The sequence below is a fragment of the Pholcus phalangioides genome, unplaced genomic scaffold, assembly GCF_987345545.1.
Source record: "Pholcus phalangioides strain wild (caught in Gottingen) unplaced genomic scaffold, Ppha-v1.0 ptg000029l_1, whole genome shotgun sequence".
In the NCBI taxonomy this organism is placed as follows: domain Eukaryota; kingdom Metazoa; phylum Arthropoda; class Arachnida; order Araneae; family Pholcidae; genus Pholcus; species Pholcus phalangioides.
This window is the reverse complement of record NW_028301619.1, coordinates 3,389,898-3,409,629: the sequence shown is the minus strand read 5'-3', so window position 1 is coordinate 3,409,629 and position 19,732 is coordinate 3,389,898. Positions and strand designations below refer to the sequence as shown.

The following is a 19,732-nucleotide window of genomic DNA, read 5'->3' as shown; positions in this document are numbered from 1 at the left end:
CAAAATTCATATGACACATTTCTGCGAGCAGAAGTCAGAAGATGAAGCTTCAAAACATTGGAATTATTCATATTTTTTTAGGAATTGAGAAGTTAAATAATAAATAATCTCTGTCAACATGCTGTACTTTTTTTCCCCATCTCGCACCCCCAATAATGCTCTCCCGCATTGGGAACCATTGTTCTAGTGCTAACATGGTCTACCTCCTTCTAGTGTTAACTATAGATCTGAAAAATTCTGAATGATCAAACAATTTTACACTTGTATGCAAAACAATGAAATTCCACATAGTTTCAAGCAAATTTTTTAATGTGACCACATCAAAATACTTACTTTTGGTTATATCATAATCAATAGCTTCAATCCTGGTTTCACCTGATATAAATGAGAACTGCTGATCTAAATTCAATTGGAAAGCCCTGACATCTTGGCCAGTTGAAAACATAACAATTGCTGGGGGACCTAAACAATATGTTAATTTTTTTAGATTTTTTATAATTATATTTTTACATTATTTTTTTCAATGTAGTAAAATGAGGGGAACAAAAACAAAATATGCATGATAATCATAATATAAACATATCAAATATAGCATAAGTATGTTAAATATATAACATAAATAAGCATGTTAAATATATAACATAAATAAGCATGTTAAATATATAACATAAATAAGCATGTTAAATATATAACATAAATAAGCATGTTAAATATATAGCATAAATAAGCATGTTAAACATATCTAAAATACATATATTAAAAACAGTAATACCACTAAAGTTATGTGATAGGTGGGACCGATGATAACAGCTAATAGCATAAGTTGAATTCGCATAAGTTGGGGGTACGATTTCTCATACACATATATATAAATATCAGTTAATTGGAACCAAAACTAGGGGAAAACACCAGTCTTTTTCTTCTTTCTATAGTTGTACTACAATGTTTCTCTTTTGTGGCTTCATAAAATTTAACTTGCATTGTAACTTCAATGCAGTCTTCCAAAAAGACAGTGTTCCCTAAAATCTGTGCAAATGAAAGTCACATGTTGAATGCTTTGCATATTTTGATAATATCTTGGTCCATTGAAAAAAATAAGCTGCTTGTGTCTGAAGGCAAGAAAGCAACTTTATACAAAATTAATCCAGTGTTGAAGATCAGGTGCATTGTCACCAAAGAGCATCATATTAAATGGGTTTTTTATACAACTGGCAATAAAATTGGACTTCCAGTACGAAATAGTGACTTTCTGTGCAAACATGGTAGATACCATGCATGCCTTGGAATTATATTTCTAAATCACAGCAGTTTTCATGTTTATACACTGTAGCCTCACAAAATCAGTGTAGTTCCATACGGGATATGGTGTTCTGATCAAATAAAACAAGTTTTACTTAGTCATAGCCTAATAACCCCCATTGTCTTAGCAATAATCCTGTGAATATGCTTGAATTTCAGAAATACACACTTTTCACTGAAAATCATGTAACTCCGAAATTATAAAACTCAGGGTAGTGTGAGTTGGGGTATTAGTATATAGCATAGTCTCCCAAACTTTTTGTTCCATCGCCCCCTTCATCAGAAATTTTTCCTCTCATCGCCCCCAACTCAAGTAAACCCATAGGATCCTATGTTAAATCAGTAGGTTCTATCGCCCCATTGGACCATTCCATTGCCCACTTTGGAAAACACTGCTATATAGCATACACATATTGCAAATCTAATTCAGTTAGAACAAAATTAGGATGCAAATACAACAAAGTTTTATTTGAGCTCAATTTAAAATTCTGGCTCCAATATAATTAGCATAAAATTGAAAAATAGGTTTTGTATCTAGTTCATTAATTTATTGCAGCAATTATTATCTTAGAAATAATAATAATCAAAATAAATTACATACTTAATTATTATAAAAGATGCTGTCTATAAACAATATTTAAAACAAAATTCGTTTCAGCCTCTTGAAGGGAGGTGATATTGAGGTCACAGAGTATGGGCAATCATATATGTTGTATTCATCTTCATGTTTGTGCATAAAATGTGGCTTGTTCAATTAAAAAATGATATTTTTGCCCTTAATTTTTTTTATAAAACTTACATTCATTGGGTCACTTGGGAATGTGTACACAGTCGAACCTCTCTTACATTCAGTCTCTATCTTGAAACTGATGGAACCAGAAAAATTTAGAGATAAGAGTTTTCGAATAAGATTTTGCATAAGAAAGGGAAAACACACCTAGAACATCAAAATTTTTCAATGAGAAAAACTAAAATACTATTTTCTACTACACACTGATGCAATTTCAGCCAAAAACTCTCCCTGCTCATTTTTCTAAGCACAATGTTGCGTGTTGTGTCTCTGTTTTAAAATTTCTCTGCAACACGTTAATGGTTTTAAAATTAGTGGCACAGCTCCTTCACAAAATCCTGGGCTTTTTCAAAATCATAGTTTGACAGACTGGAAGGTTTTTTTCCTCTCTGCATTACATGAACCATTATCACACATACTCATCAATATAAAGTATGTCATTTTTCTGTCAAGTTTCTGTACTTTCTTGATGATGTCTTCAAAGATTTTTTTGATAGTTTATCTTTTTTTGATTATGTAGACAGAGTACTACAGGGATTCCTGAATTTAGCTGCAACTTCATTTTTCTTCAATATAGGACTTGCGTCTAAAAACTTCAGAATCTCAATTTTTTGCTCTATTGGATGTAAATCAAGAAGCAACTTTTAATGTTTTTGCTATTTTCAACCGGGCACAAACAAATAGCATTCATTTACAATCCATGGCTTCTGTTTGTGACCCAACCCCCTTCGTTTCGTTCAATGTTAACCCAAGCTATTTTGCAAATTTATATTTATGAGCATAAGTAAATACAGGGTCTTCAAACAGGGAGGAGGAACGGGGAACAATAGTTCACCTCTGACCTCATTCCTATGCCCCTTATCATGTTTTTTAATGAACAGGGGGGGGGGCCTCTCCTCTGTATCCCCCATGCCAATGATTGAAAAGATCTATTATTACAATAGATTGTAATACTATCATGAATATCCTTTATCTCAGTTATTTTACTAATGATAAAAACCAAATTTATGTGAAAGAAAAGGAATCCCCCAAGTAAAATCCCTTTTTACTATCATCAGAGTTTGGCCTTCAAGATTTTTTTCAAAAAAATACTTCTAGACAGAGAGGCGAAAATACATGGGTTAGAATAGTAAATGCAGCGATTTTTTCCTTCTTCAAGATTTTTTTAGATATAGAGTTTCAAGATAAAGAAGTTATACTATATATATATGAAGTACTTAAAAGAAAGTTTTTTTTCAATATTTTTATTAACAATGTTCTTTCAATTATTTTTTGTCTATGAACAGTAATTTAAATGAAAATATATTGGTGTGATTCGCTTTGTTATTACAAGATTTGTTATTACAAGATGCGGGTTAGTTAATAGTAATCACAACAGTACTGACAGGGAATTACCCACCTCTAACTTGGATGTCTTCTTGATTGACACTAAATTACCGGGCAAATTAAAATGTGTGCTAATAAATGCCAGGAGCTTGGGTAATAAGAAAGATTTTTTAGAAACTATGATAGTTGTGGAGGGCCTGGATCTTATAGCCATTACAGAATCTTGTGCAAACAATGGGGATGAATCTTTCTTACTTATCTCAGGATACAATACTTTTTTGAGAAATAGATCTGATAGGAAAGGGGGTGGAGTGTTGATATACGTGAAATCATGTTTGAAGGCTAGAGTGTAACATGCAGAGAAGTGATATTGAAACTATATGGGTTGAGCTTGAGAACAAAAGACGTCATAAACTTATTGTTGGGGTTTGTTACAATCCACCGAATAGGGATCCAAACTACATCGGCAAATTGCATGATGAAATTTCCTACATGTGTAAGTGTAAGAGGGTTCTCATACTAGGGGATTTCAATTACCCAGGTATCGATTGGGAGAACCTTTTATCTAGAGAACTTGACTTTCTTAAGAAGAAACTTAAAAAAGAGACTTTCTTAAGTTGGTGCTCAAAAATTTTTTGTATCAGCATATATTAGAAGCCACTAGAAGTACTGCTATTTTGGATTTAGTTCTTACTAGTTCTGAGGATCTTGTTGAACATGTTTTGGTGGGGGAAGAGTTTTCTTCCAGTGATCATGGTATAGTCAGATTTCGCTGAAACTTTTCCTCGGGTAAGGTTGATAACATAAACATATTTTTTCTAGTAATTTGTTTCAGAAATATTGAGTTGTTATGCAATAGGTATCAATATTCATAAAACATTTTTTTTAAACATAACTTACTATTTAATTTAATCAGTTAAGTTTTTTTTTTATCATTCAGAGAATAAAAAAGTAATAAAATATTATTTTATTTATAATTTTTATGTATTATTTTTATTATTAAAAAACCTGCACTTGAGCAAGGGTAAGATTATTAATACCATCAACTTGGACAACTTTGCCACTTTCCTTCCTTCTCTCAACTGCTTTGTTAACTAATAATTTATGAAAATACTTAAAAACCATCATAAACCATTAGTCTTCATCTCTAGTTTCGCAATGTGTGGAAACATGACAATTTAATTATCGATTGGGAGAACCTTTCAGCTATAGGTCAATATGAAAGAGACATTCTTAAGTTGGTGCTCAATACTTTTTTGTATCATGTATCAGAAGCCACTACGGGTACTGCTATTTTGGATTTAGTTCTCACTAGTGCTGAGGATCTTGTTGAAAATGTTTTGGGGTTGTGGGGCAAGTTTTCTTCCAGTGATCGTGTCGTTAGTTTTTTCTGTAATTTTTGTTCTATTAAGGTTGATAACAAAAAACTGGTTCCTTGTTTTTGAAGAACTAACTTTGATGTTTTGAAAGAACGGTTGGCAGAAGTTTTCAAAAACCGGTTGGAATCAGTTGGGGTGGTAAGTCAATGGGAAGAATTTAGTATGAAACTGTGCTCTGTTTTATATGACATCATACCCTTTGTTTGAAAAAAGCGTATTTTTACATGGCAGCCTCTATGGTTCACGGATAGCGTGCGTCACCTTTACCTTGAAAAGAAAAGAGCACTCAGAGAGTATAAAAGTGGACGAGGTGACTTATCATTGTTTACTTATAAAAGAAGAGTGTTGAAAAGAGCGATAAGCGATAGTAAAAAAAAAGTTGAATTTAGGTTGGCAGATAACATTATCTCTGACAAATTATCATCAAAAGGCAGTTTGTGAAGTGGATAGACAAGAATAATGTATTGTCGGATAATCAGCATGGGTTCAGGAAGGGGAAGTCATGTGTAACGGACCTCCTTTGCTTCTATGATCACGTGACTAAGGCTTTGGGTAAGAGTAAAAATGTAGATGTTGTTTACCTTGATTTCCAGAAGGCATTAGATCGGGTCCAACATTGTAAACTCTTGAAGCGTTTACACGAGATTGGGTTTTTATCATAAAAATTTGGATGTAGTCACAACTATTACACGAGAAACTGAAGACTAGAGTTAGCATCATCCTTAACAAAATTACCATGATAAAATAAATATATTGAAAATTTAAATTCATATATGAAGGGCATGAAATTCCTAAATTTCTAATTTGTTTGAAATTAGTTCATAATAAATTTTGGACTACAATGATTGAATAATAACTCATATTTGATAATGAAGTGAAAATAAAGGATAGAGAAATTATAATCCTCTGCTTGATATAAACACAATAAAAAAAAAAAAGAGTCCAATGAAAGAAAATAACAAGGAAAAACTGTGAATTTCTTAACATGCTTCATTACACTATGTGTGTTGTCTTCAGAAGTTAAAGAGGCCATCTATTTTCTTTTACCATTTTTCACATTCAGGGTTGCCAGACATACTATATATACAGGATCGTCCGATATTTTAAAGAGATTTCTGTGCCCCTGAAAATTTTCATAGATTAAAAAAATTTGTAAGTTTTCCCCTTTTGAAAATTGTTTTCATTTTTAGCTTGTATATTTTCACGGATCTTTAAATATTTTCTAAAATTTGGAAAATCTTTTGGGAAATCTCTCCATGCTACACCTAGCACCCCTGCTATGGAAGATGTGTTTTGAAAAATCACAGGTGTCAAATAGGAGAACAATAGATTTAAGGAGAACAAAATTGCAATGTAACTGGGAAGTCAGAATTAAAGCACCTACCATTTGCAACACAACGACCCATGTAGTATTCATATCCAAAATGACAAGAACATCTGTATGTGCCATTGAGATTTGTACAAAGCTGTGAACAATTATTTCCAAACGAAGCACACTCATCCAGATCTGTAACATGAACAAATATATGCTTATATATCTTAAAATTTATACTATTCAAATTTGGGTATGCAGAAATTGTTTCCAAAGAGAATTGATTACCAATGCATAATTTAGGATCATCATGATCAACTAGAAATCCTTTAGGACAGGTGCAGATATATCCCCCACCAGACAATGCTGTGCAGTTATGCTGACAACCACCTTTACGTCCATCGTTACAGTTTCCAGTATCTATAATTCAAAAAATAATATTTTAAAAGCACAGCAATTAACAGCCTTACAAAGTTATGCAGAAAAATAGATAGAGTAGAAATTCGGGAGCCTCCCAGAAAATCAGAGAGACTTGACAGCTATGTAATAAGCACATCTTTGAAGTATCTTGCTAGTGAATAACTGGGTTGATTTATTTGTTGTTTTTCTTGCCAGTTTGAATGACCATACGCAAGGGGAAGAAATGAACTATGAATTGTCTTTCTTTCCCCCTGCATTTATTTTATTTATTTAGTTTTTGCTGTCTACAAATGGAGCATATGGATAACAAAATGATAATTTTAAGAGTTTGAATATACCTTTGTGTGTATATCATGTGAAGAATCATGATTTTTAAAAATTAAATTAATAGGTTAAACCTCTTCCCATACAAGAGCCAGATATGTTGTACTGGAGCTACTGGAAGAAATACTTTAACATGTGTAAGATAGGAATTGGGGGGGGGGGGAGTTTCTCAGAAAAATTACAAAAAATAAACTCAACTCCCAAACAGTAAAATAAATTTGTGAATGAATTAATTATTCAAACTTATAAATAAACCTAGCTAATTCCCACCATGTGAATAATTTAACCAAAGATTTTTTTACTTATTTAATTTATTTAACCTATTATATCATTTTGTATTACATTATTCGACATATTAAACTCAGGTTTTTTTTAACAATAATGAATAGAAAAAAAGTACTTACAACAACCATGTTCATCTGATAGATCTCCACAGTTATCATCCAAATTACACACTTCATTTAAAGGAATGCATTTCTGATTCAAACACTTGAATTCTAAAGAATCACAATGTTTTGGCATTGATTGACATAATGTGTGATTATTTTCATCACTACCATCTCCACAATCATCTTGGCCATCACATAAATCCCATAATGGTATACAGCGGTGATTTTCACACTGAAACTTGTGATTTGCATCACATGACACTACACCTGAAATTAAATAAACACATTAATTAACACCAAAAAATATATTAAAAAAAATATAACAACTCAATAATCTCACTAGCAAATACAATGGTTTTGAGTAAAGAAATGTTCAGTAAGCATTATCACCAAACATTCGGCATATAAATGGAAAGTGTTATGTAGATGAAGGGTTCATACTAACTTTCAATATAATTACTCAACTTGTAGAGGCTTTCCAGTCAAAATTTAGGAAATTCTTCAGGTAATAATTTTTTAATTAATAGTTTGTCGTCTTTTTTGCCACCAAAAGAATGCAATTAATATAAATCTATTTTACTATCTGCAGTACATTTTTTGTACACGTCTTTCTTCAAATGTGGTTTCTTTAATTTCTTGACACACCATTCCCTTTCAGCATTCAAAACACAGAGTTTTACTTTTTCTTCTTTAAAAATATTATTCGATTTTTTACTTGTTGGTATTTGGCAGATATATACTTATATAAAGGATGTTTCATAAAGTATAGTTTTTAAAAATGCAATAAATCAAAGAAAAATTCAAAATTTTTATTTAATTTCATTCAAAACATACTACAATTTAATAATGGAAACAGATATTGAGCACATGTCCACCTCCACTTTCTCTTCAGGCAGTCATCAGATTGTTGAAATGAATGATAACTCTGCATTTGAACATAACGGTTTTGACCGGGCAATTTTCTGGGTGCAACTGATGTACATTCTTTGAATTTTTGTACCAACCTCAAAACTTTTGTTGTGGTAGGGGCATTGTCACATCCAAAGATCGAGCTAAGTTTACGGACAGTCTCTGCATAGCACTCCCCATTTTTGTAACGAGTTTCACGATAAGAATGTGTTGCTCCATACTGAACCAATCAATGGCCAAAAAATGAAAAAAATGACAAATGGCCTTCTAATCGGAGTGATGATAGATAACGAAAATGATAGGATTAGTGCTGCCAATCTTCAAACAAAAAAATTACATGCAATTAAAATGTGAAGTATGTGTACTTTATGAAACACCCTTTATAATTTACGAAAAATTGAACACTCATCAATAATTACAAAACAGAAATTTAATATGAAGCTTCAGTTATTAAATGGTGTGGGCTACACAAAGAAGGTGCGACAACAACTATCACACTCACACCTAGAACAAAAAACACTCTCCATCGCTGCTATAGCAGCACCACGACAGCATATACATGGAAAATATCAGGGAATGAAAAAAAATAAAGTATATAACATTAGCAACACAATAGTACTTCTGCTGTTACCTCCTCATGCAAAAAACTTTTCTTTCCCTCTCTGTTATTTGCAATATCTTCAATATCTGCAATTATTCTTCCTATTCTAAGCAACAAATTCTTAGGATATTTGAAATTCATTGATTCATAGACAGTACTTCTCTCATGTTTTAACTGATTGTTCACACACACATAGTTCTAATATAAATTTTGTAAATTATTATTATTTAAAATATCCTATATGTTATCTGTGTTTGCATAATTATCTTCATTATATATAGGCCTATCTTCATATAATACAGGGTAGTTCCGAACTTATGGCCAAAACTTCAAAGAGTGATAGAACACATTTAAATAAACAATTTTTCTCCAAGGGAAAATCAAAATCCCCCTTTAATTTTTTTATTTTATGTGTACGGACCTGTTTCTTCTGTGGCAAAATGTGTTTCCTGATTTTGAGTACGTAGAAGCATTTTCCCAATGTTTGGCTTAAAGGAAACACTCAGCTTAAACTCTAAGAAAACAGGGCCTGTGACTCCCTGCCCACTCATCATTTATCTGTAGCTCCCAAAATAGTTTAAAAAGAACCATTTCAAAGCAATCAACGGGCACACATCAATATCGCTAGCTCACAACAGCATCTTGACATAGGTTGACAATGACTTGAGGAGTTGTGATACACAGTTTGAGAATTATTGTGGTATAAGAACCACACAGGCAGTTTGCTTTTGTGGCTTTTGTATTTGTATAAACTTTCTGTGTGCCAACCAATTTCCATAGCTCAGGGGTAATATTAGACATTTTCTGGAAAGGTAGCTATTGAATTAGGACTGTAACTATTGTCACATGATGAGCTATCTCAATTTTTCCCTTATTTTACCAAATGATTTCATGAACGAGTTGCTAATTGTCCTCTTTTTTCATCTCTCATTAATGAATATAGAAGGCATCAGAATCTACAAATGCTATCTCAATTTCAGAAAAATGAAGAAACACTTAAAGGCAACTGAATTTGGCTCTAAGCTCTTCAAAATAAAACCCAAAAAAAAAAAAAAAATGACTCAGTCCTACTCTGATTGGTCCAACTATCTCCCTTGTGATAGATGCAGCATCCCCAACAGCTAAATACAAGCCCTCTGCAGTCCAAAACTCCCCTTCCCTTAAATATCAGCATAGCTTTAGCCTAGGAAATCTTTAGACAGTTAAAAACACAGCAGTTTTGATCCCATTACTACTGAAGATGTTTGCTGCAAATGTGGATGAAACATCTGGAAGTTAAAATTCCCCTAGACTAAGCTCTTTTGCCCTAGAACTTCAATGAATGCCAAAATGAAATAAAAAAATTCTCATCTTTCTACATTGTGTTATATATTTTGGTTTAATATATTCCGTTTTTGGTTCATATACCTTTTGAGTTATCATGAACTTTGTGATTTTCCTTAACCTATGGGAACTAATGTGGCACATAATACTTACGGCAAAGACTAGGCACCTCATCGGATGCATCACCACAGTCATCGTCACCATCACAGATGAAATCATGACGAATGCATACCTGAAACAATGAAATTTAAGGAAAAAAATTGTTTACTTGAACAGCGCATCTACTTTTTATACTGAAATATTTATTTTTTTATTAGAGGGGTGTAGAGTAAATTTATGACTATAGAAAGAAAGAACTTCTGAAATTTTTTAAATTCACATTTAAAATGATTACAAAACCTATATGAAGTAAAGTCAGTCCAACTTATATAAAAGAAATCTTAGCATGGACAAATGAATGAAGAACCAGGACTTCCAGTGTTGGCAAGTGCATAGTGACTCCCTTTAGATTGAGTAATTCCCATTTCAGTCATGAGCAGAATGATACAATTATTCCAGACAGGACTAGGCTAAATGATTTGAGCATCTCATTGATGACTGGATTAGATTTTCTGAACATTGTTCTGTGGTGGTATGAAAAACAAATAGAATGCCAACTTTAATATTTAAAAAGGTTTGTTCGCACACTCCTAAAGTGATCTTTTTGCTTTTTGAAGCATAGTTTATCCTGGCCTAGAGTATGTTGTTTGATTTGAAAAACCATACCCATAGAAGGATATAGACTTAAGGCCCATTTACACGCAGTAAGTGATTAAGTTGGTAACTAAATTTTAAGTTGCCAAGTACGTTACAATGTATGCAGAGGATAAGGGCCATTTACATGGCTTTAGTTGGTAAGTGGCAAGTGCAAAAGTGATTTAGTAATTTAGTGAAATAAAAACGGTTCTATATGTTTTCCGGTTAAGTAGACCTATGCGCATGCGCCAGTGGGAGTGGCCTGCCACTCAGAGGGGTCTTTTCGCTCTCCCTCGGGGGGGGGGGGTCCATTTTCACCTCAAGCGTGAACCTGTTTATGCTCCGTCGTCTCCTACCGTTTGCTAGAATTCCGCGGAAATACAGGATGGTGAAATGACCAGAGGGACACAATCTTCAAGTTTGTTGAAGAATATCTTCGCCATGAATGTTTGTTGAACTACAGAAATGAAAATGACGTTAACAAACAAGCTTATTTACATTATTCAATGTTGGAAAAAGCTATGGAATATTCTGTCGAGATGATGTCAGGAGTTAGGAGGAAAAAATTTAAGATACAAAAATATATCGGGTGCTGGTGTGGAGGATTTATTATATATTAAAAACTGGACAGGGAAGGGGGTTTCGAATATTTCTCTCATCCAGAACGAATTTGCTTCCATCTGTTGTAAAAATACATAATCAAATATTCAACATAAAGGTAGCATCTAGATTAAATTTTAAAAAATAATTTCGAAAATTTGGAAATAATTTTTATGTTTAATGAATTTTTATGTTTAATGAATTTTTATGTTTAATGAATTTTTATTATTTAATTTTTAACCCTTAGAATTTCCTACGAATGCCAAGAATCTTCTCCTATATTTTTGGCTTACATATATCATAATTTATGTCCTCTTTAACTTCGATTAAAATATCATATAATCGATATTTACATCTTAGAGGAAAAATAGAGAAATCTCATATTACTTCTTGATGATTTACATAAGTGTATAATATGTTGTGTATTCTTTCCCCCCCCCCTTTAGGTAAGTGAAAGTGAATAAATTTATATTCTTTAAAAAAAATATCATATAATGTGGCTTTGATCACAGTATTTGTAAGTTCTACCGGATCATCTTCATCCATTGTTACGAAAAGGTATGAGCTTTAAAAAAAACACCTCTCTGAATGCCAGATAAATAACAATTATTACTATTACTCTCCGGGATATTGCGTCTCTCTCCCTCCGAGGATTTGAGTAGACTGAAGCGCGCATGCGCTAGCTGCTCTTGGTCTCCATAAAAATTATCCAATGAGCGTCTACTTACCACTTATCGTGTGGACACTTTCAAGAACAATCGGTAACTTAAAATTTAGTTACCAACTTAATCACTTACCGCGTGTAAACGGGCCTTTAGTTGAGAGGGTATGGAGAACAGTTATGGGCTCTTGTTGGTAACACTCGGCTTGAGCTATGAAGACTTGATTTTTTGAATATTTTTACTTTAGAGGAACACAGGTGTTGGGGGGCAAAGAGATATGATTGAAGAATTCAAAATTTTCAAGGGGATAGATAAGTTAGGTCTTACCCAGTTTAGCCTGTAAACAATCTCTGAATATTGCATCACAATCATCTGTATCCATTGTTATGCATCCAGATCTCAGACAGTGTTTCAGTATTTCTGAAGTAGTCATGTCCAATGAAATTATTGAATGAACTCGTGCTGCCAATTTATTTATATTATGTATTTTATTTTTTATCAAACATCCTACTATCTACAATGCCTAATAATGACAACATTGACAATCCTACTGGAGACATGAACGAAACCTGAGATTACATTATATTGTAATCTGACAAAAATGGCCGTAGATGTGGTTGATGAAATGGAAGTATCCTGTTCAACAACAAGAAAAATAAATAGATGGCTAATAGTCATATTTTATTCTGTGATGAATGATGCAGCAATAAATGATCGTGTCATTCTGTGGTCACAAAAAATACTCCACTTCAACATTGGTGTTACCAAGAAAAATTTGTTCATCATATGAAGATATTGAAATATGAAAAAAACCTTCTCAAAAGAAACAGGGATAGTAAAGGAGGTCGCCATGGAAATCATAGACCGCTGCTGTCTCAACGAAGAGATATAAGCAGTTGGTGGAAGATCTGGGCCATGCTGGAAAAACTATATGTGTCAGAGAAATAATGATAAAAAAAATTATCACTGATTAGGATAAGCTCGTTTGTGTTGAACATTGGTAAAATTATGTGAAATTTGCAAATATATAAAGACAGATAATGATAAATTGTGAGTAAGTGTGTAATAGAAGTTTTGAATCACAAAAAGTATTTTTATTGAGACACTAATATTAATTTTTCTATAATATGATTGGTTAACCGTTTTACATACAGGCTTTTGGCCAAAAATTTGGATGATGCACAGTTGAAGTACTAGCAACGTATTTCAGAGAAACCAGTATCATTGTTAAGATTTAGGAATTCTCCCCGGCCACCTTTTACTATATAGTGTGTAATACTATTTTTTTACTCATTAAAACCATAGTATGGGAGAAAATTAAAAAAAATAGTGCCAAGGAAAAGAAAAAACCTGATTCCCATTCACAGGATCACCAATAAAACATTGTAATGATGAGAGGGAAAGAAGAGCAAGCACAATCTCTAAAATATTTCTTCCAACCACTCTATCATGAGATATATCATGCTTGTATGCAAAGAAGTTCAAAGTATCACCATACTGATCAGATACCTTGTTCAGCAACATTGCTTACAGTCTGGACAAGGCTATACGCTGTCAGTATAGTGCTTCTATAAGTAAACAACAATAGGTGAGTTGGCAACAGACTAAGGTTATAGTGTTTTCTGGGTGAAAGAAAGTTTTTTTTTTAAATAGGGTTGTGGATAAATGGAATAGCTTTATTATGTAATCATGAATTCTACTGTGATTGATACATTTGAAAAGAAATATGATATCCATGTTGGAATAAATTGAGAATCTATCCATATACTCAGATGAAAACTACCATAATTTTTATGGCAGAGTGTTATATTCTTCCTGTAGTTTTTAATTTTTTCACAAAAATTGTTTTTATATTTTGGGTTGCTGTATTTTTATACATGTTAGACATCTATATTTTTTAAGTGTGTGTGGACATTTTTTTCTTTTTTTTTAGCCATCTCATTGAGCATTTTGTCTGTTGTGGCCCTTGAATTAGTAGTTGCATTTGAGTCTCTGTAGGTTGTAATTTAAATGAAAGTTATGCCAGAAGAAAACATCCTTGATATTAAGCTTAATAATATAGCTCAGTCAATGAGCTTGACAGATTATGAATTAAAGAAATTAAAACAGAAAAACATTCAGATTTGTAAAATTGAATGCATTATTTAAATATACCGTATTATTGCACTGGAAAACATTTTCAGCACAGTAACGTCCATTTGGATATCGTGGTGGACAGCCAATTTCATCTGAGACATCCTGACAATCCTTGTTGCCATCACACTTCAGTTTTCCAGCAATACAATGTCCACTGTTGCATTTGAACTGGTCAACCTATGTATTTAATATATACGGCAACACTAATAGTTACAAAATCAGCATAACAGTGAAAAAGACTGAAAATGCTTCAATTTCCTTCAATTATATATATATATATATATATACAAGTACCTGGCATTCATAATTGAGGCAATCTTTCTCATCTGTCCCATCATCACAATCACTGTCATGATCACACCGCCATCTTGCAGGAATACATTTTTTATTGGTGCATTGAAATTCACTTTCTGTACATTCCCGGTACAACTCAGCTAAAGATGAAAGATTTGATTTTATTCATAAGATTTTGAGATAAAAACTTAAACATTTCAATCATAAATTACTGCTGAAAAATATACAAATATGAAATGCTAATGCAAACTAATACACCAAAACTTAAAAAATAAATAATAAAAATACACTGACAGTGAACAAAATCTTGCCACAAAGGAAATTATTTAGCCGAACAAAACTAAGGAAATTCATCTGTCTATGTGATTTATTGAATTATAACTTTATAAGAAATATTGTGCATTCACAGAGCCATTTGAAACACATGCATTTTTCTTACATAAATAGCCACTATAGTTGCCATGACATTGAATACAAGTAATAACAGAAGCATGCATTCTATTGTAGAGATGTTAGAAGAGTAGACATGGACCTGGCCTGGCCATGGTAGAGAATTTACCTGAGCCACCAAGCCTAGAAGAGAAGACATGGGTCCAGGACCTGTCGCTTGGCCTCAGTAAACAAAAAGGGGCTCACTAGAGCTACAAAACCATAGACATAAATTTTGTATACTGAGTAACTTTTTAAATCGGTATCTACTTTTTTTAATTGTGTTTGATATTTATGTGTTATATATGCATAATAAAGCACATGATACCACCCAGCCCTCTCATCCGAGGCAATGGATAAAATTGGCAATGGTCAATAGAGCCTGGGCAGTACACGGTATAAAATGGAAATGTTGTAGAGATGTCAGATGTCATTTTGAGGTAGGAAGTTCAATGCCTATTATACTTTGTCAGTGTAATCAGCGATGGTTATTGATAGTTATGAATGATGCTCTACTTCACCAAACACCAACTCTGGCCATATCGCTATATTACAATTTACTGCCATTAGTGAGATGGGTTGGAAGTGAAGGCGCTGTCTATCGGTGGTCGCCTCGAGTTCGTTAGGGAAAATATCTTATCTATATCCCCCCTTGGGTTCGAACCCGGGACCCTGACAAACACCTTCACGATGGTAGACGAGCATCTTACCACCATGCCACTCGGGCACTTATGAATGATGCTGGATCTGACATCCAATAATATCCCACACTTGCTTGATGAGAAAGAAATCTGATGGGCTCTGTGGCTGTAGCAGCACATTGATACTCTGCACAGCACATTTGATTATAGTAGTAATTTGGGGATGAGCATTATCTTACTGGAATTTGCCTCCTTACAACCGGTTCAATCACAATCCTAATGTAAACATGAGCCATCAAAATACTTGGTATAACAATGAGATTGGTCTGGCTGTTGGCAGAAATCCCTCCCTAGATTATCATTCCTGAAGTAGGGCCAGTATGTCTATTTCACATTCAGCTTTGATGCAAGCATTTACTTGGCCTCCTATTAACCAATGTATGTCGATCACTGGAAACAAGGCAGAACATGGGCGTAGATGTGGAGGCAATGACCCCCCCCCAGTGTCAATAGCAGAGCTGACTGATAAATGTATATATTCTTATATATATATAATGACATCATCATGCCCCCCAGCTTTCATCATAGTGCCAGTGCTCCTTCCCCACCCCAGCTTTTCAAGTCTATCTCCGCCTATGAGGCAAAACTAACCTGAGGACACAACAGATCCTATTTCACTCTTGAACGGGCTCTAGCCCATCACCACTGAAGTCACAACAATGATTTGAGGTCTGTGCCAAACATGCCACATGATGCTAGACAAGGATTTGATTTTTAAGTAATCAATTTGATACAGTTCATTATAACACAACAGTGTTATCAGAATCTCTAATTTCTGATACAGATGTAGTCTGACACACCAGGGTTATCCAGTAAATGCAGTGATATTCCTTCACACTAGTGGCCTGGGTCTGCCCTACTCTGTTTGTTACAGTACCCTCCTTCCAGGACTACTGCTGCTAACAAACACAAACTATAGAGTCATCTCACCCAACCGTTTCTGCAATATTGTGATAAGAAAATTTGCTTTCTCCAAGGCCTATTCTACAGCCTTGTTTAAACTGAATCAAATGTTGATATTGACTTCTCTTTTGGGACATTCCTCACTTGATGTAAAAACTCAATTCAAAAGGAAAAACAATGCTCATGAAATGTAATATGTATGTTTAATGTGCCATTTCTAGCACTTCTGAAATCTATCTTTTTCCTGAGCAAACGTTAGCCACATTGACTCTACCAACAACAACAAAAAAATGTCATTGCATGAAGAACACAAAACATATTCTTTAAGCACACTTCATGCAGGAGCAGCATCCAAATTTCACCATTCACTAAATTTTAAAATATGTCTATAAGATAGTCAATGTCTGAGAGTCATTAATGAGAAATTTGTGAGCACTAAAGGTGTAGTACTGCATAATATTTTGAAAAGCCTAAATAAGATGTTATAACCTCTAACCAAGGTTACAGCTGATCTTTTTCAAAGAATAGAATTTATAATAACTAAACAAAAAAAATTTCAATGTACATAAAATAAAATAAAAATATTATTACTAGATGTCAGTTATTAAAATAAGGTAAAACATTTGAAAATTACAGGGAACTCTGGATATGCATAGAACTTTGCTTACTCATATAAGTGCATTATTAAGCCATCAAACATACATGCAATATTTACAGTTTCATAAAAATACATTTGATTTTTGACATGAATACATCTTTTAAATCATCTTTCTGAAAAAATGGTGCAACAAAACATTTATAATGGGCATATCTTGAGAAGCATATGAAACTCATAAGCGTTTTTTGGTGTCTACCTTTAAATCCTCTAGTGACATTCAATGGCACCTTACTGGCATTGAAAATTCTTCTGCCTTAGACACCAGGTGCATGGTACACTTTCATAATAAATTTAATTTATGCTATATCTCAAAAGTCTGTACAAGATGAAGATAGACTTCTTTGAGACACATCCCACAACACATTATTCATATGAAGTCTTCTTCAGTCTTGGTTAGCAGATCAAACAGGTTGTATTACACTATAACAAAATTTGAAAGATGTATTCATGTTTAAACTTGTGGTGGTGTCGACAACACAGCCTCACCAATTTTATTTTATTTTTTGTTAGTTGAATGAACTGAACCTACTACAAATACTTGGATCTTCATCAGAATTGTCACCACAATCATCTTCAAAGTCACACTGCCACCTCAAAGGAATGCAACGTTTATTTTTACATTCAAAATCTCCAGCTTGACATTTGGGACAGAATTCTGCATCAGTTTCATCAGAATTATCCCTGCAGTCATCTTTTCCATCACAAAACAACCAGCTGGGTATACAGCGATAATTTCCATGTGTTGGACATTTTCTCCAACCAGTTGTACAGTTACGATTTCCTTGAAATTTCGACAATAACATAAAACTATTAAATAGTTGAAAAAAAAGAAAAAGAGACAAAGCAAAAGGTAAATTTGACATTGTTTCATACCTATTAATTCAATAAACATCAAACAGATTCTATAATTTTAGGTTCAATATATCCTTAAAGCCTGTTGTTAAAACTTCAATTTAGCGGAAGAAAAAGTTAAATAGAGAAAAGAAAAATTTTCTCTTCTGTATTAGGGTTAGTGTTCTTGTCTTGATACGGTGTCAAAATTCACAGTAGGGCTATTATATGCACAAGCAATAGGTGCCAGGTAAGGCTACAACAAGATCAGCAGTTGTCAACCTTTTTTGAATTGCAGAGTCCTTTTTGGTCTACAATTTCTATGGAGGAGCCCCATAGCATTCTTTTTCTTATTTATCAAATTTACTGATTTATTTTATTGTCCTTAGAGCACAGGTTGAGAACAGCTGAACTAAAGAATTCATTGCCAGCGGAAGATATGCATACTGATGCTGCTACTCGAGTATCGAATCCATCAAATTAATGGGGAAGGTAAATTCAGTCCCACCCCCATGATCCAGTGCCCAGAATCCCAGATCTACCATCTATACCTGGTTATTTTTACATACCAAAACAATACTGTCTTCAGGATCATTTAGCAAAGAAAAAAAAAACAGAAACTATAGTATTTGAACTTGTTGGAATTAATTACCCAGTCGAATTACAATTTTGAAGAATTTTTTTTTTACCTCCAAACACTTGCAGATTGTTTCACTCTTGGCACAAAGTCACCATTGGCATTAGTGGATTATTCCACTTTTAGTGATAAGAAAGAATCACCATTTTGCATATCATTCTGCACTTAGCAATAAGAAACCATAAAAATTTATGAAATATTTCCCATTTGCATGCAAATGAGTTAATTTTATATATAGCACATGTTTCAGTTTTCTAACTAAGTATTAAAGAAAGATGCATATATATATATATATACTTATATATATATATATAGAGGGTGATTATAAAAAAACTATCCCGACATATAGGCCCCAACTATCATACCATTCACAGAAACTGAATGAAATTTTGGCATAAGGTATTTTGAGGTATGCGCTCAAGAATGATATGGAAAACAACAGTGTCACTCTAACAGTTACGGTTACAGTGAGAAAATTTCGAAAATATCAAAGGGCAACACTAAGTTTTTTGTATTGGAATGTGATCTCCATTGTGAAAAACCCTAAATAGCGTTCGAACGGCAACTGTAGCATGAAAATCACCGGCGGTAGATAGGCTACAAGTGAGGACAACCAATAAGGACAGAGAAGCAGCATAAAATAAAGCATTTTATTGTGTTTCACAAATTTTCCACATGACCTTGTGGAGGACTAATCAGGCTGGGATCTCAGCCGAAGAAACGGTGTGACAAATGAAACGAACATTAATGCTCTGGTGCACAGCAAAGACCTTTTTACTTTTTCCTTGCCTAGCTCTGGAGATTTTCGTGCTACAGGTGCCATTCCAGCGCTAATTAGTGTTTTTCAGTATGGAGATCGCATTCCAATACAAAAAACTTGGTGTTGCCATTTGATATTTTCGAAATTTTCTCACTGTAACCGTAACTGTTAGAGTGACACTGTTTTTTTCCATATCATTCTTGAGCGCATACCTCAAAATACCTTATGCCAAAATTTCATTCAGTTTCTGTGAATGGTATGATAGTTAGGGGCCCATATGTCGGGATAGTTTTTTTATAATCACCCCGTATATA

General features: G+C 33.4%; 1 protein-coding gene across 2 annotated transcripts in view; it reads right to left on the bottom strand.

The window, feature by feature from the left end:
- The window catches only part of mgl (low-density lipoprotein receptor-related protein megalin), a 425,733-nt gene that overhangs the window by 52,223 nt on the left and 353,778 nt on the right, over window positions 1-19,732 (bottom strand). For both annotated transcript variants that reach the window (XM_089252561.1, XM_089252562.1), the window contains 8 exons: window positions 17,720-17,971; window positions 14,500-14,639; window positions 14,224-14,382; window positions 10,226-10,304; window positions 7,255-7,506; window positions 6,395-6,526; window positions 6,179-6,301; window positions 334-462 (listed from right to left, as the gene is read on the bottom strand). In XM_089252561.1, the coding sequence (XP_089108687.1) occupies window positions 334-462; window positions 6,179-6,301; window positions 6,395-6,526; window positions 7,255-7,506; window positions 10,226-10,304; window positions 14,224-14,382; window positions 14,500-14,639; window positions 17,720-17,971 (1,266 nt within the window). The remainder of the gene's footprint in view (window positions 1-333; window positions 463-6,178; window positions 6,302-6,394; window positions 6,527-7,254; window positions 7,507-10,225; window positions 10,305-14,223; window positions 14,383-14,499; window positions 14,640-17,719; window positions 17,972-19,732) is intronic.